Source organism: Tachyglossus aculeatus, chromosome X2, assembly GCF_015852505.1.
Source record: "Tachyglossus aculeatus isolate mTacAcu1 chromosome X2, mTacAcu1.pri, whole genome shotgun sequence".
NCBI classification, from domain to species: Eukaryota; Metazoa; Chordata; class Mammalia; order Monotremata; family Tachyglossidae; genus Tachyglossus; species Tachyglossus aculeatus.
Window position 1 is genome coordinate 30,958,386 of NC_052100.1, and position 22,301 is coordinate 30,980,686.

The 22,301-nt window shown below is 48.1% G+C and overlaps 1 protein-coding gene across 3 annotated transcripts in view; it reads left to right on the top strand.

Annotated features, from left to right (window-relative positions):
• The first annotated feature begins 5,540 nt into the window (after positions 1 to 5,540).
• The window catches only part of ZNF236 (zinc finger protein 236), a 51,774-nt gene continuing 35,013 nt past the window's right edge, over positions 5,541 to 22,301 (top strand). For 2 of the 3 annotated variants that reach the window (XR_005457188.1, XM_038771186.1), the window contains exons 1-4: positions 14,902 to 15,194; positions 17,149 to 17,313; positions 19,354 to 19,532; positions 20,760 to 20,884. Coding sequence is in view for 2 of the 3 variants with exons in the window: in XM_038771186.1 (XP_038627114.1) it covers positions 14,952 to 15,194; positions 17,149 to 17,313; positions 19,354 to 19,532; positions 20,760 to 20,884 (712 nt within the window). In the remaining variant the exon portion in view is untranslated. Of the gene's footprint in view, positions 5,610 to 14,901; positions 15,195 to 17,148; positions 17,314 to 19,353; positions 19,533 to 20,759; positions 20,885 to 22,301 lie in introns of those variants that run through there. The other variant, XM_038771187.1, reaches the window with a different exon arrangement.

Genomic DNA, 22,301 nt, shown 5'->3' on the forward strand with positions numbered 1-22,301 from the left:
ACTAGCATGCACACGTGGGAGGTTCTCCTGAGCCATTAATCTGAGGACCTGGTGTCTGCCACTCAAACCCTGATTCTAAAGGTCAGCTAGAGTTGGGCGGGGGGACTCAACCCCCGGCCCTGACCGCTTTAGAAAACCAGCCTTGGTTCTCACCAATCAGTCAGTGGCATTTATTGAGCTTTTACCATGTGTAAAACACTGTATTAAGCACTTGGGCAAGTACAGTGCAACCAGTCTTGCTTCTCACCAATGAATCAGTGGTATTTATTGAGCGCTTACCATCTGCAGAGCAATTGGGAGAGTACAAAAGATTTATGTCACGTTACCTTCTCATAAAGACCTTTTTTTCCCGATTCTGTTCCCCGACTTCGTTTAAAGCATCCCACGTTTCGAAAGAAGAAACTGTGGTTCCCGCTCCCGGGGCCAGTGCTGCCTGCCGGTTCCGGACAGGGCAAGGTTTAGCGGGGGACAGGAAAATGGGAAGGAACTTGGGAGCAGATGAAGAGGATGGGAAAGAAAGACCCGAAGAATGGAGAAGAAGGGGCTTTTCCAAACTGTTTCCTACGATGGAGAGTGATGGCCACCTCTTTGCTCCAAAGGTCTTTTAAGGATGCTTTTTGCGGGGATTCTCTTTCGGTTTGGTTTTCACTTCTGTTTCGAAGTATAATTATCTCCTGCTAAACGAACATCTGCTAGGGTTGGCAGGAGCCCACAAACCAAGCTACTCTGCTACATCTTCCACCCTGCTCAAATTGCCTTTCGTCCTGTGACTGCAAGGAGCTCGCAGTAGTTTGGAGATCTTATATTTGTCTCTCCATTTCAGCACAGTTAGGAATAAAGCAAGGCCGGGACTTCCTCTTGTGATAGTGTGCTATACAGCTAATGCTGCCTGACCTTTATTTTCTGAGGGGTTATTCTGTTGGTGTCTAGCGGTAATATTAAGTTATTAAAATCGCATATACTCCAAGAGCGCACATTTCCCCTACCTGCTCTCCTTTATACAAGTGCATTTGGATCTGTGCCTTTTAAACACTTGATGTTCATCCCACCCTAAGCCCCACAGCACATATGTTTGTACATATCTGTAATTTATTTTAAAAAATCTGTCTCCTCCTCTAGACTGGAAGCTCCCGGGGACAGGGAATGTGTCTACCAACTCTGCTGTACTGTACTCTCCCAAGCACCTGGACACAGTAAGTGCTCAATACGATTATGGTGTTTATTAAGCACTTGAGTTTACCAAGTCCTGGGTATACAGTATAATCAGATCAAACTAGCCTGGATTAGAAGGACCTGGGTTCTAATCCCACCCCACCACTTGTCTGTTATGTGACTTTGGGCAAGTCACTGAACTTCTCTCTGCTGTTTACCTCATCTGTAAACTTGGGACTTTGAGCCCCACATGGGACTTGAACTGTATCCAACCTGATTAGCTTGTATGTACTCCAGCGCTTAATACAGTGCCTGGCACATCGTAAAGGCTTTACAAATACCATAAAAAAATCAGTCCCTGTGCCCCGTAAGGTTCACAAACTAGTCACTTAGCTGATTAATTTTATCAAATATTGTTACAGTGTACTCTCCCAAGCACTTACTACAGTGCTCTGCACATAGTAAGTGCTCAGTGAATACAATTGCCTGACTGACCAACTCATTCAAAAATCAGAATACCCATCTTCCTTCCTTTTTAGACTGTGAACCCCATGTGAGACAGGAACCATGTCCAACCTGATTATCATGTATCTGGCCCAGTGGTTGGTACTCAGTAAGTGCTTAACAAATACTATTATCATTATTATTCTTACATCCAGTATCCATTCACCCCTCTGACTGCCAAGACAGACGGTTGGGAAAGGTCAATGTACCGTTTGGGGGTCTCAGAACCAAGGCTCATCCATCATTCCTGAAGGGAGATTCCATCATTATCATCATCCTCATCGTTTATCTTTATCTTCTTCATCCCCATTTTACAGATGAGGTAATTGAGGCTCGGAGAGTCAGAGGATGTGGGTTTTAATCCCTGCTTCACCACTTTTCTACCATGTGACTTTTAGACTGTGAGCCCACTTTTAGACTGTGAGCCCACTGTTGGGTAGGGACTGTCTCTATATGTTGCCAACTTGTACTTCCCAAGCGCTTAGTACAGTGCTCTGCACACAGTAAGCGCTCAATAAATACGATTGATGATGATGTGACCTTGGGCAAGTCACTTAACTTGAGAAGCAGGGTGGCTTAGTGGAAAGAGCACGGGTTTGGAAATCGGAGGTCGTGGGTTCTAATCCTGGCTCTGCCATTTGTCAGCTGTGTGACTTTGGGCAAGTCATTTAACTTCCCCGTGCCACTGTAAAATGGGGATTAAGACTGTGAGTCCCACGTGGGACAACCCGATTACTTTGTACCTACCTCAGCGCTTTGAACAATGCTTGGCACAAAGTAAGCGCTTAATAAATACTATAATTATTTTGATTATTATTCTCATGGCTGTGCCCCTTCCTCCTCCTGCCTAATGGACCCACTGTAGGGCCTGAGGTTCCCATGCCCCTTGTGGGCACCCTTTGCCCCACCCCCCCCATGCCCCATAGCACTTATGTATATATCTATAATTACATTTGTTTATATTGATGTTTGTTTTGATGTGCATATATTTTATTTATCGATATTGATGCATGTTTATTTGTTTTGAAGCCTGTCCCCCTCGACTATGTATATGTTTGTACATATTTATTATTCTATTTATTTATTTATTTTACTTGTACATATTTATTCTATTTATTTTGTTAATATGTTTTGTTTTGTTCTCTGTCTCCCCCTTCTAGACTGTAAGCCCGCTGTTGGGTAGGGACTGTCTCTATATGTTGCCAACTTGTACTTCCCAAGCGCTTAGTACAGTGCTCTGCATACAGTAAGCGCTCAATAAATATGATTGAATGAATGAATGTAAGCCCGGTGTGAGCAGGGAATGTCTCTCTTTATTGCCGAATTGTGGCTTGCAAGCGCCTAGTACAGTGCGCTGCACCCAGTAAGTGCTTAATAAGTGCGTGTCCCCCTCTCCATCCCCCCGTCTTACCTCCTTCCCTTCCCCACAGCACCTGTATATATGTATGTACATATTTATTACTCTATTTGTTTATTTTACTTGTACATATCTATTCTATTTATTTTATTTTGTTAATATGTTTGGTTTTGTTCTCTGTCTCCCCCTTCTAGACCATGAGCGCACTGTTGGGTAGGGACCGTCTCTCTATGTTGCCACCTTGTACTTCCCAAGTGCTTAGTCCAGTGCTCTGCACGCAGTAAGTGCTCAATAAATACAATTGATTGATTGATTGATTGATATTCTATTTATTTTATTTTGTTAATATGTTTGGTTTTGTTCTCTGTCTCCCCCATCTAGACTGTGAGCGCACCGTTGGGTAGGGACCGTCTCTCTATGTTGCCAACTTGGACTTCCCAAGCGCTTAGTCCAGTGCTCTGCACGCAGTAAGTGCTCAATAAATACAATTGATTGATTGATTGATATTCTATTTATTTTATTTTGTTAATATGTTTGGTTTTGTTCTCCGTCTCCCCCTTCTAGACTGTGAGCCCACTGTTGGGTAGGGACCGTCTCTATATGTTGCCAACTTGTACTTCCCAAGCGCTTAGTCCAGTGCTCTGCATAAAGTAAGCGCTCAATACGATTGAATGAATGAATGTAAACCCGGTGTGGGCAGGGAATGTCTCTCTTTAGTGCCGAATTGTAGCTTCCAAGGCTTAGTACAGTGCTCTGCACCCAATAAGCACTTAATAAGTACGTGTCCCCCTCTCCATCCCCCCGTCTTACCTCCTTCCCTTCCCCACAGCACCTGTATATATGTATATATGTTTGTACCTATTTATTACTCTATTTATTTTACTTGTACATATCTATTCTATTTATTTTATTTTGTTAATATGTTTGGTTTTGTTCTCTGTCTCCCCCTTCTAGACTGTGAGCCCACTGTTGGGTAGGGACTGTCTCTATATGTTGCCAACTTGTACTCCCAAGGGCTTAGTATAGTGCTCTGCACACAGTAAGCGCTCAATCATCAATCGTATTTCTTGAGTGCTTACTGTGTGCAGAGCACTGTACTAAGCGCTTGCACTGTACTAAGCGCTTACTCAATAAATACGATTGATTGATTGATATTCTATTTATTTTATTTTGTTAGTATGTTTGGTTTTGTTCTCTGTCTCCCCCTTCTAGACTGTGAGCCCACTGTTGGGTAGGGACTGTCTCTCTATGCTGCCAACTTGTACTTCCCAAGCGCGTAGTCCAGTGCTCTGCACACAGTAAGCGCTCAATAAATACGATTGATTGATTGATATTCTATTTATTTTATGATGTTAATATGTTTGGTTTTGTTCTCTGTCTCCCCCTTCTAGACCGTGAGCGCACTGTTGGGTAGGGACCGTCTATGTTGCCAACTTGGACTTCCCAAGCGCTTAGTCCAGTGCTCTGCACGCAGTAAGTGCTCAATAAATACAATTGATTGATTGATTGATTGACTGATATTCTATTTATTTTATTTTGTTAATATGTTTGGTTTTGTTCTCCGTCTCCCCCTTCTAGACTGTGAGCCCGCTGTTGGGTAGGGACTATGTTGCCACCTTGTACTTCCCAAGCGCTTAGTCCAGTGCTCTGCACGCAGTAAGCGCTCAATAAATACAATTGATTGATTGATTGATTGATATTCTATTTATTTTGTTAATATGTTTGGTTTTGTTCTCTGTCTCTCCCTTCTAGACCGCGAGTGTACTGTTGGGTAGGGACGGTCTCTATATGTTGCCAACTTGGACTTCCCAAGCGCTTAGTCCAGTGCTCTGTACACAGTAATTGATCAATAAATACAATTGATTGATTGATTGATTGCTATTCTATTTATTTTATTTTGTTAATATGTGTGGTTTTGTTCTCTGTCCACCTTCAAGACCGCGAGCGCACTGTTGGGTAGGGACCGTCTCTCTATGTTGCCAACTTGGACTTCCCAAGCGCTCAATACGATTGAATGAATGAACGTAAACCCGGTGTGGGCAGGGAAAGTCCCTTTATTGCCGAACTGTAGCTTCGAAGCGCTCAGTACAGTGCGCTGCGCTCAATAAGTACGATCGCCTCACGCCTGAGGAGCGCTCTGCGCCTGCGCGAAGCCGCCGCTGCATCCCCGAGCATGCGCAGAGCGCCCGGGCTCCCCTCGTCCGCCCAACCGCTCTCCCCCGGAGCATGCGCCCCGCGCTTAAACCGCCCTCCCCCCAAAGTTCGTTCATGGCCCCCTCCCTCTAGTTGTTGTTGCTCCTTCTTCTCCCCCCCGCCCCACCCGACCCCAGCCCAGATTCCGGGGTCGTTCAGGGCGGCCCCGTCTCCCCTCAGCCCGTCCGGGGACCCGGATGGACGGGGCCCGGCGGGGAGGGGGGCTGCTCCTCCCTGCGCGCGCGCGCGCCTGTGTGAGTGTGGTGTCTATGTCCGTGTGTGTGTGCGTGTGTGTGTGGAGGGCCGGCACGGCCCCTTGCCCGCCGCGCCCGAGCCTCCCCCCGCCTGGAAGCCATGCCGCGGGGCCGGCCCCCGAAGCCGAGGGACGGCGGCAGCGACGGCGGTAAGGCCGGCTGAGGCGGGAAGTAGGCCGCGGAGGGAGCGAGCGAGCGCGCGCGAGGCCGACGGGCTGGGCTGAGGGGCGGAAGGATACCGCGTCGGGCCTTCTCTCCCCCGCCGCCGCCGTCACGGGCCCCTCCGCCGCGCGCCGGCCCGCGCGGGCTGGCCCTACTTTTGCCTCAGTCCTGAGGCGCCGGCGGCCGAGGCGGGGCCGCGCGCCTCGTCCTCCTTCCTCCCCTTCCGATCAATCGATCAATCAATCAATCAATCGTATTTATTGAGCGCTTACTATGTGCAGAGCACTGGACTAAGCGCTTGGGAAGTACAAACTGGCAACCTATAGAGACAGTCCCTACCCAACAGCGGGCTCGCGGTCTAGAAGGGGGAGACGGAGAACAAAACCAGACTAACAAAATAAAATAAATAGAATAGATAGGCACAAGTAAAATAAATAAATAAATAGAGTAATAAATATGTACAAACGTATATACAGGTGTATATGTATACATACAATCGTCTTTATTGAGCGCTCACTGTGTGCAGAGCGCTGGGCTAAGCGCTTGGGAAGGACAAGCTGGCAGCGGATAGAGGCGGTCCAGCGGGCTCGCGGTCTAGAAGGGGGAGACGGAGAACAAAACCAAACAGACTAACAAAATAAAATGAATAGAATAGATAGGTACAAGTAAAATAAATAAATAAATAGAGTAATAAATATGTACAAACATATATACAGGTGCATGTGTATACATACAATCGTATTTATTGAGCGCTTACCGTGTGCAGGGCACTGTAATAATAATAATAACTTTTCTTCCTCCTCCCTCCCTTTTCTTCCTCCTCCCTCCCTTTTCTTCCTCCTTCCTCCCTTTCCTTCCTCCTCCCTCCCTTTTCCTTCCTCCTCCCTCCCTTTTCCTTCCTCCTCCCTCCCTTTTCCTTCCTCCTCCCTCCCTTTTCCTTCCTCCTCCCTCCCTTTTCCTTCTCCTCCCTCCCTTTTCCTTCCTCCTCCCTCCCTTTTCCTTCCTCCTCCCTCCCTTTTCTTCCTCCTCCCTCCCTTTTCTTCCTCCTCCCTCCCTTTTCCTTCCTCCTCCCTCCCTTTTCCTTCCTCCTCCCTCCCTTTTCCTTCCTCCTCCCTCCCTTTTCCTTCCTCCTCCCTCCCTTTTCTTCCTTCTCCTCCCTTCCTCACGCCCAGCGCTGGGAGCCGCCCCTTCGTTCTCCTTTGCGGAATGATCGATAGATTGATTCATTCAGTCGTATTTATTGAGCGCTTACTGTGTGCAGAGCACTGTACTAAGCGCTTGGGAAGAAGCAGCGCTCCATAGATACGATTGAATGAATCAACGAGCCCACTGTTGGGTGCCCACCCGCCAAGCTCGCTCTCTTCCTCCCCTCAAGGCCCTACTGAGAGCTCACCTCCTCCAGGAGGCCTTCCCACACGCAGCCCCTTCTTTCCTCTCCCCCTCTTCCCCCTCTCCACCCCCCCATCTTATCTCCTTCCCTTCCCCACAGCACCTGTATATATGTTTGTACATATTTACTACTCTATTTATTTTACTTGTACATATCTATTCTATTTATTTTATTTTGTTAGCGTGTGTGGTTTTGTTCTCTGTCTCCCCCTTTTAGACTGTGAGCCCACTGTTGGGTAGGGACTGTCTCTATATGTTGCCAACCTGTACTTCCCAAGCGCCTGCACACAGTAAGCGCTCAATAAATATGATTGATGATGATGATGATGATGAGACCGTCTCTATTTGGTGCCAACTTGTAATAATAATAATAATAATAAATACCAGCATTATTATTATTATTACAAGTTGGCACCAAATAGAGACGGTCCCCACCCAACAGTGGGCTCGTTGATTCATTCAGTCGTATTTAGGGAGCGCTTACTGTGTGCAGAACACTGGACCAAGCGCTTGGGAAGTATGAGCATGAGAAGCAGTGGAAATCAGTCAATCAATCAATCGTATTTATTGAGCGCTTACTGTGTGCAGAGCACTGTACTAAGCGCTTGGGAAGTACAAGTTGGCACCATATAGAGACGGTCCCCACCCAACAGTGGGCTCGTTGATTCATTCAGTCGTATTTAGGGAGCGCTTACTGTGTGCCGGGCACTGGACCAAGCGCTTGGGAAGTACAAGCATGAGGAGCAGTGGAAATCAATCAATCATTCAATCAATCGTATTTATTGAGCGCTTACTGTGTGCAGAGCACTGGACCAAGCGCTTGGGAAGTACAAGCGTGAGAAGCAGTGGAAATCAATCAATCAATCAATCGTATTTATTGAGCGTTTACTGTGTGCAGAGCACTGGACCAAGCGCTTGGGAAGTACAAGCGTGAGAAGCAGTGGAAATCAATCAATCATATTGAGCACTTACTGTGTGCACAGCACTGTACTAAGCGCTTGGGAAGTACAAGTTGGCAACATATAGAGACAGTCCCTACCCAACAGTGGGCTCACAGTCTAAAAGGGGGAGACAGAGAACAAAACCAAACATACTAACAAAATAAAATAAATAGAATAGATATGTACAAGCAAATAAATCAATCAATAAATAGAGTAATAAATATGTACAAACATATACATATATACAGGTGCTGTGGGGAAGGGAAGGAGGTAAGATGGGGGAAATCATTCAATCGTATTTATTGAGCGCTTACTGTGTGCAGAGCACTGTACTAAGCACTTGGGAAGTACAAGTTGGCAACATATAGGGACAGCCCCTACCCAGCAGTGGGCTCACAGTCTAAAAAAGAGCACGGGCTTTGGACTCAGGGGTCATGGGTTCAAATTCCGGCCCCACCGCCACTTGTCAGCTGGGTGACTTTGAGCAAGTCACTTCACTTCTCTGGGCTTCAGTTACCTCATCTGGAAAATGGATTAAGACTGTGAGCACCCCCCCCCCCCCCCCACCCACCCACTGTGGGACAACCTGATCACCTTGTAACCTCCCCAGCACTTAGAACAGTGCTTTGCACATAGTAAGTGCTTAACAAATACCAACATCATTATTATTATTCTCTGGGCCTCAGTTACCTCATCTGGAAAATGGATTAAGACTGTGAGGCCCCCCCGCCCCCCCGGGACAACCTGATCACCTTGTAACCTCCCTAGCGCTTAGAACAGTGCTTTGCACATAGTAAGTGCTTAACAAATACCAACATTATTTTTATTCTCTGGGCCTCAGTTACCTCATCTGGAAAATGGATTAAGCCTGTGAGCCCCCCCTGTGGGACAACCTGATCACCTTGTAACCTCCCCAGCACTTAGAACAGTGCTTTGCACATAGTAAGTGCTTAATAAATGCCATTATTATTATTATTGTTATTATTATTATTATTTTACTAGTGGCAACATATAGAGATGGTCCCTACCCAACAACGGGCTCACAGTCTAGAAATTGATTGATACCAGGGAGTGGGTGAAGTGTTGTAGACAGGGCAGGTTCAAGAAATACATTTGAAATCCATCGTCACGTCCGTGACCTCCAGTGGACAGGCAGGCAGGATTTGGGCCGTGAAATGTAACCGAGAGGTTTGACCAAACTTAAAAGGGCAGAGGTTTGCCAGGGTCCCACCCCAAAATGTTCCTGATTCTGAAATGTACATTTCTTGATTGCTGTGGTAGCAAAACAGCGGGGCCTGGAACCGGAAAAAGACATACTCAGAAATGATAATAGTGTTATTAAGCACTTAGAATGGGCCAAATCAATCAATCATATTTATTTAGCGCTTATTGCGTGCAGAGCACTGTACTAAGCACTTGGGAAGTACAAGTTGGCAACATATAGAGACAGTCCCTACCCAACAGTGGGCTCACACTCTAGAAGGGGGAGACAGAGAACAAAACCAAACATAATAACAAAATAAAACAAATAGAATAGATATGTACAAGTAAAATAAATAGTGTCAAAGCACTATGCCACTCCTGAGAGGTGACCTTAGGTATGTTTGGAGATTTGGATGGGCCCAGTTTTTTAGAAATATCTGGTCGTGACATTAGGATCCATCTTTGCTGTATGGACCAGGCTGAGTTCAGTTTTTGGGTGCAAATATGTAACCGGGACCCGGAGTGCCTATCTGTGGGGCACCGCAGATTCACTTATCCGCTTGGCAGGGCCAGGATCACTCCTTTATGCCTCCTTGTAATTAGACCTCACTCAGAGAAGTGGTAGACAGAGAAAGAGCAAGAAAAACCATCAAATAAACTACAACAGGCAGAGACTCTCAGAGATTCACTTATTTTATTGTAACACCAAGCATTGAGCCCTAGAGCTCTTCCTCCCAAGGGCCCAAGGGGAGGACCAGGCTCTCAAGGGGTTCTCAAGGTGTCAGGCTGGACCTTCTGGAGGGGACCTAGAGGGGTCTTCCCAGATTGGGTATCCACCTCCTGGGTTCATTCATTCATTCAATTGTATTTATTGAGCGCTTACTGTGTGCAGAGCACTGTACTAAGCGCTTGGGAGGTACAAGTTGGCAACACACAAGCCAGTTCCAGTGAACGGGACTGGCTTGAAGCCAGGGACCAGCTGCAGGAGGAGCAGCCCTTTGCTTTTAACTTCCTGTTCAGCGTTGGATGTCATCAGCATCATCAGCGGCATCATTTTTGAGCATCTACTGAGTTCAGGCACAGTACTAAGCTCTTGGGAAATAATAATAATAATAATGATGGCATTTGTTAAGCGCTTACTATGTGCAAAGCACTGTTCTAAGCGCTGGGGGGGATGCAAGGTGATCAGGTTGTCCCACGTGGGGCTCACAGTCTTAATCCCCATTTTACAGAAGAGGTAACTGAGGTTCAGAGAAGTTAAGTGACTTGCCCAAGGTCAATAGAGACAGAAAATGTGGGCTCGTCCCTTCAGTTTACACTCTGAGGGGAAGACAAGCAGATATAAAAGACTAAATATAAAAAGGTAAAAGAATGAAAGTGTGTACAAGTGGGGAAAAAAAAGCAAATACAGACAAGCGTCAAAACCACAACCAACCCTAACATAAACAATAATAAAAATAAACAAACACCAGTGTGCCAGTGTGAGCTGTAAGAGGAGATTAGGACTGTCAACCCCTTATTTCCAGGAAGCTCCGTAAACTCCACACGAGGCAGAGCAGCATGGCATCGTAAATAGATCGTGGGCCCGGGAGTCAGAGGTTGTGGGTTTTAATCCCGGCTCCACCACCTGTCTGCTGTGTTACCTTGGGCAAGTCACTTTACTTCTTGGGGCCTCACCTCATCTGTAAAATGGGGATTAAGACTGTCAGCTCCATGCGGGACAGGGACTGTGTCCAACCTGATTTGCTTGTATCCAGCCTAGCGCTTAGTCCAGTGCCTGGCACATAGTAAGCACTCAACAAATACCATAATTATTATTGCCAGTGAGCTTGTCCTTTCATAGTTATAGGGGGGAAAAAAGTCAGTTCTTCACCTTCTCATTCATTGGGTGGCTGGGATCCATAGTACCTGGCAGGAGTCTTTGGATCAGACTGGGCTGCCTTTATCCTGGAATACCATGGTCCCCCCGACAATTAGCCCCAGTGCTGCTTTGGAAATCTATAACCCCGCCAGGTGAGCCAAAAATCCACTACAGCCTCAGAGGGCAGGGATTCGGTGTACTAACCTCTCCTGGATTTAGTACAGTGCTCTGCATGCCGTAGATGCTCAGCACCATTCAGTGACTGACTGTTGACTGAAATTCTTTTGTTGTCCCCATTGTGTGAGGTAGAAGAGGACAGCGAGAATAGCCTCATTTCTGGCTAGCCCAGAAAGGCAAAAATGGAATGAGGGGTGAATGGTCATAATGATTGGCAGGGGGGGGATCAGCAGCTGGCCCCACTGGGGGCTCAGTTAGCTTTGGGGGCTGCCTGGGGATCAGAACCAGCACCTGGGCTGGGAAAAGAGGATGTGAGAGGAAGAGATTGTGCAGTCTTGCCGCTGCTACCACAAACCGTCCTTCTGAGGTTGTCAGAGCCCGCCCACCCCGGTGTCCGTGGCTCCCCTGAAGCCCCCCCACACCATCACCCCCGTTTGAAAACTCTGAGGCTGATGGCTACTAAAGTGACCCTTCTTTTTCTCTGTCATGGTAGAAGGGAGCAGAATGCTCCCCGTTTTAGGGGATGATAAAAGTTTAATTTTAGGTGGTTCTATGTAGTCACTGCAGCCAACTCTGGAACTGAGTTTGTGAGGTGCCTGCTTGGCCCGAGCATGACTGTCCAGCAAACACCAGAGGAGCCTTGAGGACATAGCACTCTCTCCCGGGACATGGCCGGCAAAGCGGCCCCCTTAGCCCAAACCATTCTCCTCTGGGGAAGCTGCTCCTGGCTTACTGCTTCAGCTGTTGCCTTCTCTCTCGGCAGCCAAGTGTGTCAGCATCAGTGGTGAGGGGAGCGGACGGGTGGGCAGGCAGTGGTCAGCTAGGCCTCCTTCCCTTGCCCTGCTCACCATTCCAATGATCTCATTCCCTCTCTTTCCCTTTCTCCCTCCCTCTCTGCACCCACTGCCCAGGCCTGGGATGGGAAGGTGAACAGGAGGCTCTGTGTGGGCCAGTTTTGCCTCTCATGGTCAATATGGCCAGAACCCCACTGGCTCTCTTGGTACCTTGTGTGGCCTGGGATGGGCCTAGGATGGGCTCCAGGTCCTCTCTGAGGGATCTTCCAATCTGGTTATGACCCAGCACTGTCAGGGATGGAGTGAGACAAGCCCCACGCCTCCTGACTTTTTTCTGTGTTCTCCTAAACTTCAATGGGGCTTAGCCCCGCTTGGTAGGGCTGGGGCAGGCCTCTACCACCTCCCTCCCCACTCATTCAAACCCGTTCCCTTGTTAGCTCCACCAGAGAGGCTGCAGGACTTTTTCTTTGTCAGGAGTTCATAGATTCTAAGTCTGGCTCCGCCAGTTGTCTGCTGTGTGACCTTGGGCGAGTCACTTAACTTTTCTGGGCCTCAGTTATCTCATCTGTAAAATGGGGATTGAGACTGTGAGCCCCATCTGGGACAGGGACTGTGTCCAACCTGATTTTTTTGTATCCACCCCAGCACTTAGTACAGTGCCTGGCACATAGTAAGCGCTTAACAGAATTATTATTAATTACTATTATTTTCCAGCAGTGTCCTCTGGTAGGAGAGTCAGGCTTAGTTTTGCAAGAATTCACCTTGGACTGCTAATCTTGCCTCATCCCCCAGCCCTGTGTGGGTGCTGGGATTCCCTGGGCTGGCCCTGTTCTGGGAACCGACTCCCTGCATCGAGCTGGGGGCAGGAGTCTCCTGGTATCTCCCAAGGTCTGGACTGGGCCGAGGGAAAAAGAGGAGGAAGAGAAGTCAGCCCGGATCCTTTGGGCAGTACTAGGGATAGATCCAGGTCCTCACTCTGACAGCCTCCTTTCCAACTCACTCCTACGTTAGGAGCCCAGGAGCTACAGTCCAAGGGCAGGTAGAAGAGTAAAACTTTCGCCAAGGTTTTGATCTTAAGGAAAAAAAAAAAAGACTCAAATTCAATCGAGCAAGTTAATTTTTCCAGTGCCGTACTGGTACATATACTGTCCCTCGCCTCCCTGCCCATCAGCTTCAGTGATGTAAGCTTTGCCCAGTTTTCGATGCAAAATTTTTATGAACAACTTCCTACTCAGTGAGAGGCTGTGATGTGCCTTTTACCCCAAGAGGAAATTTAGTCAGACTCTTCTACATTTCGTAAGAGGATTTGAAATGTAGTTCCTTTAATTTTCTCCTCTTGAACCTAGAGGATATTAAACAGTCGGAAACTCAACAATGCCACCCGCCGTCGGCTAGGAGCCCAGTCTTTAATGAATTCTGAAATGAAACGTCCATTTAATCCAATAGGCCCAGTATTTACTGCATGGAAAGGCACTTCCCAAAGGAAAGTTCTTAGTTGTTTAGACCAGAGCAGCCACTTTTGGCGGGGAGTTAGGAAAGCCAAGCATTATCGGAGATGGTTTTGCTCTGCGCTTGAAGAGAGTGTCCTTAGGGAGAGGTGTTTTCAGGCATCTGCACAAATAGTCTGAGGCTTGAGCTGGGGCGTTTGTTGTAAAATGCCTTGTTTGGCCCCAGAGTGGTCCCAAATCCACCTGGGCTCCTCCATCCTCCCCAGTGCATTCAGGCTTTCAGTCTCTGGGTCATGAAGCTGGCTGTCCCTGCCCTTTTGGGAGAACCTGGAGCAAATGGGGAAGGGAAGCAGTGCTGCCTAGTGGATAGAACACGGTTCTGGGAGTTAGAAGGACCTGGATTCTAATCCCAGCTCCACCACTTGTCTGCTGTGTGACCCTGTGCAAGTCACTTCACTCCTCTGGGCCTCAGTTCCGTCATCCGTAAAATGGGGATTAAGACTGTGAGGCAGGGACTGTGTCCAACCTGATTAGCTTGTATCTACCCCACTGCTTAGTACAGTGCCTGGTACATAGTGCTAAACAAATGCCATAAAAAAAGGGTTGTGGGGGCCTTGAATCCGCCCCCCCCCAGGGGATGAGGATTTGATAAAACTGGCTGTGCAAGCTTCAGGAGTATTCTGTCTGGACACACGGGGTGTCCAAAAAAGGGGACCCGAGCCCGAATTAGCTGGGACCAAAAAAAAGGTTTTTGCTTTTCGGCTCGGCTCCCGCTGCAGTGAAACTAATCGCGATTGGCCCCGATGGCCCGGGCCTGGTGGGATGCCGGGGCCTGAAAGAGCGAGTGGAGCAGGAGAGACCCCTGCAGTGTCCGACAGCCCGGTGACTGCAGCCCTGAAGCCCCGGACCCTCTGTTATCTAGAGGTTCGAGCAGTTTCGGCCCACTGGTTGGGTCATTCACGAGCTAGTACGTTCCACCAAAGTCAACTTCAGGATGTCCCCCACTTGAGACATTTCGAGTTAAGATGAACAGCATTTATGAAGTTCCTAAATTTACACCTTGTTTTAGTTTTAGGATGCCAGCCTCCTGTATGGCATTGGCCCCCCAGGTGGGGGATGAGGGAGGGGGGAGAGAGAGAGTGTGTGTGTGTCTCTTCTGACTCATAGGCCCATGCTTTTTCCACTAAGCCATGCTTCTTCAGTATAGTAATAATAATGAAGTATACAGTTCTGGGGGATTTTGCCAGAAAGAGGTATCGGACCTTGGCTTAGAGAATCAATTCTTTCCTGTGGCTCCTGAGTGAAAATGGGTTCTGTCCAGTTAAGGCACGGTTTCCAGGAGCTAATTGTGACGTCAGGCCCGGGTTGGTCTGAGTTCCTCAGAGCACCACTGCCCTCCCTGTCAGGGCCCAGCTTGATCCTCAGTCCCGGATAGCAGTGTAACGAGAATCTAGCTTTCCGAAGCTCCCGGACACAGCTTCATTCGGAACCACGAGCACAGCCGGTGGATGTGCCCATGTCACTGGTTTTTCAACAGCCTCCAAATTATTATTTATTCGCCTGTGCTATGGGAACGCCAGCCGTTTTTCATGTTCCACACCTGTGCGATTTTGCAGACGGCGTTTTAACGCTGAACGTGGAGAATGCTAATTATGCCTACCCAGCTCCCAACTTCCACAAGTGCGATATCTGTCTGCTGTCTTTTCCAAAAGAGACCCAGTTTCAGCGCCACTTGCGGGACCATGAGCAAAATGACAAGGTAAGCCCCTCCAAGAAGGGAAGCAGGGCTCAGGGGCTGGGGGGAGGAAGGGAAAAACAAGGATTTTAGGGGGGGAAGGGCAAAAATACCAGCTTTCGGAGGAGACGGAGCCAAAATATGTGTGGAGAATCCTATCTGCAGTCATACTGGGCAGCATCCCCTTGAGGGAGGGGATCATGTCTTCTAACTCTAACGTCCTCTCCCAGAAGCTTAGTATAGTGCTTTGCACCCAGGCGCTCAGTCAGTACTCTTGATTAATTAGTCAACTGATGGGTCTTCTTTGGTTTTGCCCACAATTCCTCCTGTTGATTCAGCTGTCCGTGCCTTCCTTTCCGGGCTGTAGGATGTGGAAGCTGCTTGGAAGAGCTGTTTGATTCCCAAGAGCTATAGTTCCTCCCAGTGAATGATGCCCAGTCCCTGTTCAAGTAAAATATTCCACCTCCCTACATTAGGCAGAGCCCCAGTTTGTCCTTCATGTCAGAACAGGGACCTGAAGGTGGAGGCTTCCCAGAGTTCAGGGGGCAGTGGATAAGGCCCCTGCAGGAGCTGGGAGTGGAGAAATCAGACTGTTTTAGAGGGTAAAGGCACAGGAAACCACCTCTTCCAGCAGGCCCTGGGACTGTGGGGTTGCAACTCCCCAAGCCGAGAGCTGGTGGGGGTTCCCATAAAGGGTAGGAGGTCCTGATTTCCCGCCCAGAGCTGAGGAAAAGGAGCCCCAGTAGCAGACTGGAATAGTGGGAGGGAAATTGCTAATCTGGTACTTCTTCAGGCGCAGCACCCCCTCCCCCCGCCCACCAACTTGCTTGAGGGCTCTTCTTTCCTTTTCCTGTTGCCCCCTCACCCACCTCTGAGTTTCCTGCTTTTCTGTATCTGTCTGTCTCTCTTTCATACACACACACACACACCCACATACACCCATCGTCTCACTTTTTGTCTCTGTCACTCACCCACTCACCTACACGCACACACACATTCGTACATCATTTATCTCTTAGTTTAGGAGAGTGCGGGTGTTTCAGGGCCAATAAAAACTTAAGGTGTGTCTGGAATTTGACTAAAAACTTCCATCACACAAGAAGTCTCTTCCCTTCCCTCTTCTGCCTTTCCTACTGGCTGGCACTAATAGGGACTCGGACCCCCCGCCCCTCCCGTGACCCTCTCACCATCAGAATGTGAACTTGGTCCGAAGCCGCGCTTCCCCTGATAAATGAGGTTCCAGCGTCTGAGGAAAGGCTAGTGGGACTGGCCCTCGTGGAGAAGGACCTTCTTAAGTGAGACCCAGAGAGCGGATGCCGCCCCTGTGGACGCCTTCCTCACTTCTGGTCCCTTGCACAGCTGCCCCTCAGAGTCTGCAAAAGTCATCTCCTCATTTGGGGCCCCACCCTCCCACCTGCCACAATTTACACTTGTATTGTTCCTTGCATGTCGGGTGCTGGCGTAAAGCCTTCGGTGCAGCCAGGGGCCTTGGACAGGATTGGTATCGGTGGGAGCTACCAGGAAAATTGGACATAGGTAAACCAGGGGATTGAAACCATTTGTAAACAGTCGTTCCATCATCAATCAACCTATAGTATATACTGAGTGCTTGGGAGGGGAGCTTGCAGTCAAGTGGCAAACACAGACACTATAGCAATTTACAGTCAGGAGGGAGGAGGAAAAGGGGATCTGTACATGAGTTAGTGCTTAAGTAATAAGGTGTGGAAAAGCAGTACAGAAGTGCTGCAGGTAATTGTAGTTCGCAAGTGCGCAGGTAGCAGGGAAGTGCCGATGTGGGGGGAGGTGAGAGATTATTCAAGGAAGGCCTCCTGGCGGAGATGTGATTTCAGGAGGGCTTTGAAAATGGGGGGAGGTTTTTGGGGCTTGTTAATTGTTGAGTAAGGACTTTGAACTTTAACCCCAGCCCCCGTGGAAAGCCTGCTGTCTCCATGACTTTTTTGCTTTGCCTTCCAAATAGCCTCACCGATGTGACCAGTGCCCCCTGTCATTCAACGTTGAGTTCAACCTGACACTGCATAAATGCACCCACAGCGGGGAAGACCCTACCTGCCCTGTGTGCAACAAGAAATTCTCCCGAGTGGCTAGCCTCAAGGCACATATTATGCTGCATGAGAAGGAAGAGGTAATATGCTTTTGGAATGTATTTTCCCGAGGGGCTTTTCTCTTCAACCTCCTCATCCTTCTGCTGGTTCAGGCCAGGAAATGGGGGTGCTCCCATGGAGGGGGTCTCTCTCCCATGCTTCTGGCACACCCAGACAAGAGGGCAAGGTGGTTTTGGGGAGACTATGGCTTTTTTAGTGGGCTCTCGCCGGGGAGGGGATTGAGCTGGGGCAGCGGGTGAAGTTCTGACTGCAAAGGAGAAGAGGAGCCCTGTTTAGGTCTAGACCGAAGACCAGGCAACCAGAGGCCAGCAAGCAGGGTACAAATCGTCTCTTTCTCTTTTCGTCTCTGTCTCTCTGTTGGCTTTAGTTTTCTGCCCTTCTTATGCTTCCTCTTTCTGGAATACTCCTCTAATTTACCAGTGCCCTTTTATAGCGAATGGCTGCAGTATCTGTAATCTAGAGTTGCTTCAGACTGGGAAAGTAGTCCTACAGTCGATGCTTACTTTGTGCTTGGACTTGTTGGGGCTCAGCCCTGGAATCTGTTGCAGAGCCCCAGGGCCTGTCGGGGAAGAGCCACGGTGTCTGCAAGGGGAAAACTCCAGCTTCTTTTAGGCTTGGGAAGCTGCTGCTGGTCTCTGGGGTGAACCTGGAGCCCTGAACCTGCAAGGAAATGGAGGAGTCTTGAAGTAATAGGGTTTCGGCTCCTCAAATTCCTTTCTTTCCTCTCCCCTTAAAATTCCAAGGGGGAAATTGATGTAGCCTGGGAGAGGGGCTGGTTTTCCATTTACTTATCAGCTCTTTTCTCCCCCTCCTCCCCAGCCCCCACTCTTCCTCCTCCTCCGTGGCTCACCTGTTCAATGTGCCTTCTCTTCATTCTCCCACTTCCCAGCTCACACCCTCCTTCTTGCCTGACCCTCCCTCTCCCCTCAAACCTGACAGACCATCACTCTCCCCATTTTCACAGCCCTTCTAAACCCCCACCTTCTCCGGGAAGCCCTACCAGATGAATTTCCTCATGAAGACTCCTGTTTTAATTTTTTGTGCTTTTCTAGTTAATGGAGAGTGTAGATTACAAACTCCCCACCAGATTGTAAGATCCTTGAGATCAGGGATTTTGTCTACTTATGAAGTGCTTTGTATATTTCTTGGCACATGGTAAGAGCATAGTAAATACCATTGATTGATTAATAGAAACTTGTATAAAAATCAGGTGTGTGTCCTCTAGACTGTAAGATCCTTGTGGGAAGGGAATGTCTACCAGCTGTGTTTATTGTATGCTCCCGAGTACTTAGTATAGTGCTCTGCATACAGTAAGCACTCTATAAATACCATTGATGATGATGATGTGTATGTGTGTGCATGCATGTGCATGTTTTAGGAATGCAGATAACCTAAATCAAAGAATCAAAGACCACTGCATTCCTGAGATCAACAGTCACACGTTTTTCTTAATTTGATGCAGTTCTCTATCAAAATACTAAAATGGATCAAAATGATCTAAGCATTTGAAGTCATTGATGATCACTTCTAGAGCCCCAACTTTTTCCCAGTCAGTTTTATGGAAGCATATTTTAGCCATAACCTGGCCTAGTATGAGAAAGCAGTGAGAGTAGATGGGAAATATGTTCAGAGTTTCCCACTGTACTCTGATTAGCCCCCAGTGGGTTCATTTTGGGGCGAGAGAACAAGCGTTCTGGCCCTTTTAGGTTGACGATGATTAAATTTATAGAAAACAATTATGCTGCAAGCTTTGGGATGAACTGAACAGCGATATGGACTAGATGAACTCTGCTTTCCCTAGTGTGAAATGTGCAAATCTATTTAATCCCACACCCATGTTTTTCTCCTTAAATCAAGGCATTCTGGGAATGGTTTCTCATGGCATGATTGGTGAGTGAAACCAGGGAAGGACCCAGTCCAGAGCGGGAAAAAATGACCTTCGAACATCGCGGCCAGGTGCTTGTAAAGGGCTTTCCCAGCCTGCCCTGAATAATTCATTCTCTTGGGAAATCCTGGTGCTTGCTCAGCAGTAAAGATACGGTTCCCGTTCTGTCTTGTAGAACCTCATCTGCTCCGAGTGCGGGGATGAGTTCACCCTGCAGAGCCAGCTGTCCCTGCACATGGAGGAGCACCGCCAGGAGCTGGTCGGGAGCCACAGCCACACCTGCAAAGCCTGCAAGAAGGCGTTTGAGGCTTCATCGCAGCTCAAGGAGCACATGAAAACTCATTATAAAATCAGGTGGGAGCCACTGGCGGGGCTTCTTCGGGCCGTGCCACCTCCTCCGACTCCAACCCGACCCAAACCTCCCTGGTAAAATCGGGGAACAGCAGGGAGGGGAGGCCGCAAGTCACCTCCATCCTCCCTGCCCCCTCACCTCCTTCTCCCCAGGGATCGCCTCGTGACTCAGAGGCTGAGATTCGACCCTTTCCAGGGTCACAGAATGAGTATTAGTTGCAGTAGCAGCAGCATCTATTGAGTGCCACCGTACTAGGTGCCTGCCAAGTGCAGAATGGTAGAGGGATGTGTTCCCCGATGACAGGTAACTTCTGCTGTAATGGGGGAGACGAACCTAAAATATTTCCCCAACTAAAATCAATAAATGGAGCTGACCCAGACACATGAGGGCAAAGGAGGTGCAGCACAAGTCTCCAGACCACGTTGCCAGCGGTGGAATAATGGGCGACTGCAGCCGACAGACCCCTGCTTGTTGTGGCGGCGGACCAGCTGGACCGTGGGATCTCCTTTCCAAGCCAAGTTATGGGAAGATCACGATTCTCAGAGACAGAACCGAACACAGCCCCAGGCTCTCATCCGAGGACCATCTCAGGGTGCTGCCTGTGAGCATGACCATTGGTGCCACATCAGCTCCTAAGGCCAGACTGGAACACCCGGGGAAAGTTCAGTCAGTGCCCGCGCTGTCAAAAACGAAGAGCACATATACACCTGCCTCCGGGTAACAGGGTCTCTTCCAGACCTGGGACCTTCTCCTCTGTATCCTCCTCGTGCAATCAGCATTAATTATGTTCATCATTAGCCCCGGCAGCATCCGGCTATTTTCTCTGCACACAGGAAGCACTCATTAAATACCACTGATTGATTAATTAACCCGTGTGAGTTAGGATACTCCTTGATGGTTTAGTCTAGTTTTGGTTTGGTCTCCTTCTTTCTTGGAATGTTACTTCAAACTGTCTCCCTCTTACCCCTGAAGTGTCGTGATATAGCCTCAAAAATTTTTGGTTTGTGTTGCAGCTTACCAATTTGATCTATTAGTACGGTATTGATCTTATGCAGTGTCTAATAAAAGGAGCTGTAGTATGTTCAGGCTATACTCCTGGGTTTCTGTTTCAGTTGCCGCATGCCTGGATGAGAAACAGATCAGTTTTCCAATGAAATTACCCCTGTGCCGTCTATTCCAAATGCAGGGTAAGGCTTAAAGTACTCATACTTATTTATGCATCTTCTCAGGGTATCAAAGACGAGGTCTTATAATCGAAACGTCGATAGAAGCGGGTTCACGTATTCATGTCCACATTGCGGAAAGACCTTCCAAAAGCCAAGTCAGCTAACAAGGCACATTAGGATACACACAGGTGAGTGAAATGGGTTTTGGAAGACTTAAGAAAAGTCTTCTTATATATACAATATATAAAGTATTTTATAAATGAGATGTCAGTTTTTCCTTGTAATCTTTACTAGGGCAGAAAATCAAGATGTATCTAGACAAGCCTTCTAGACTGTGAGCCTATTGTTGGGTAGGGGCCGTCTCTATATGTTGCCAACTTGTACTTCCCAAGCGCTTGGTACAGTGCTTTGCACACAGTAAGCGCTCAATAAATACGATTGAATAAATGAATGAGTATTAATGTTCTACCCACCCAAAAACGCATTCCAGCATAGATTCAGCATTAGCCTCTTGTTGGGCGGATGCTAGAGAGGGACATTAAGGCTGGGTTTTTTGGGTTGAAGTTAAAAGAAAAAAAGCCTCAGTTGACTATTTTTTTTAAAAAAATTGTATTTAAGTGCTTGCTGTGTGCCATGCACTGTACTAAGTGCTGGGATAGGTGCAAGTTAATCAGATTGGATACAGTCCCTGTCCCACATAGGGTTTACACTCTTGATCCCCATTTTACAGATGAGGTAACGGGCCCAGAGAAGTGAAGTGACTTGATCAAGGTCACACAGCAGACAAGTCGGGGAGCTGGGGTTAGAACCCAGTTCCTCTGATTCCTAGATCCATGCTCCAGGCACCAGGCCACGGTGCTTCAATAAATACAATTGAAGGAATGAATAACAATAATAATAATAATAATATTTATGGCATTTGTTAAGTGCTTACTATGTGTGAAGCACTGTTCTAAGCGCTGGGGGGGATACAAGGTGATCAGGTTGTCCCACGTGGGGCTCACAGTCTTAATCCCCATTTTATAGATGAGGTAACTGAAGCACAAAGTTAAGTGGCTTGCCCAAGGTCACACAGCAGATATGTGGCGGAGCCGGAATTAGAGCCCATGACCTCTGACTCCCAAGCCTGTGCTCTTTCCACTGAGTCTTGTTATGGACCTTATTGTATTTTTCTCACAGTAATTGGGGAAGAGGGATTTTTTGGATGGGGTGATGTTCTCCAGTTCGAGCATGTGGTCGGCACTTAGCCGCAATCAGACCTAGCACCCTTGTAACGTGGGAGCTCCCTGGGATGAGCATTTTGGTGGTCCACTTCGGGGCCTAGAGCAGAGGATTGGCAGAGTTGGAGAGGAAGTGTAGGCGTGGCTCAGTGGAAAGAGCATGGGCTTTGCAGTCAGAGGTCATGGGTTCAAATCCTGGCTCTGCCAATTGTCAGCTGTGTGACTTTGGGCAAGTCACTTAACTTCTCTGTGCCTCAGTTAACTCATCTGCAAAGTGGGGATTAAGACTGTGAGCCCCCTGAGGGACAACCTGATCACCTTGTAACCTCCCCAGCGCTTCGAACAGTGCTTTGCACATAGTGCTTAATAAATGCCATTATTATTA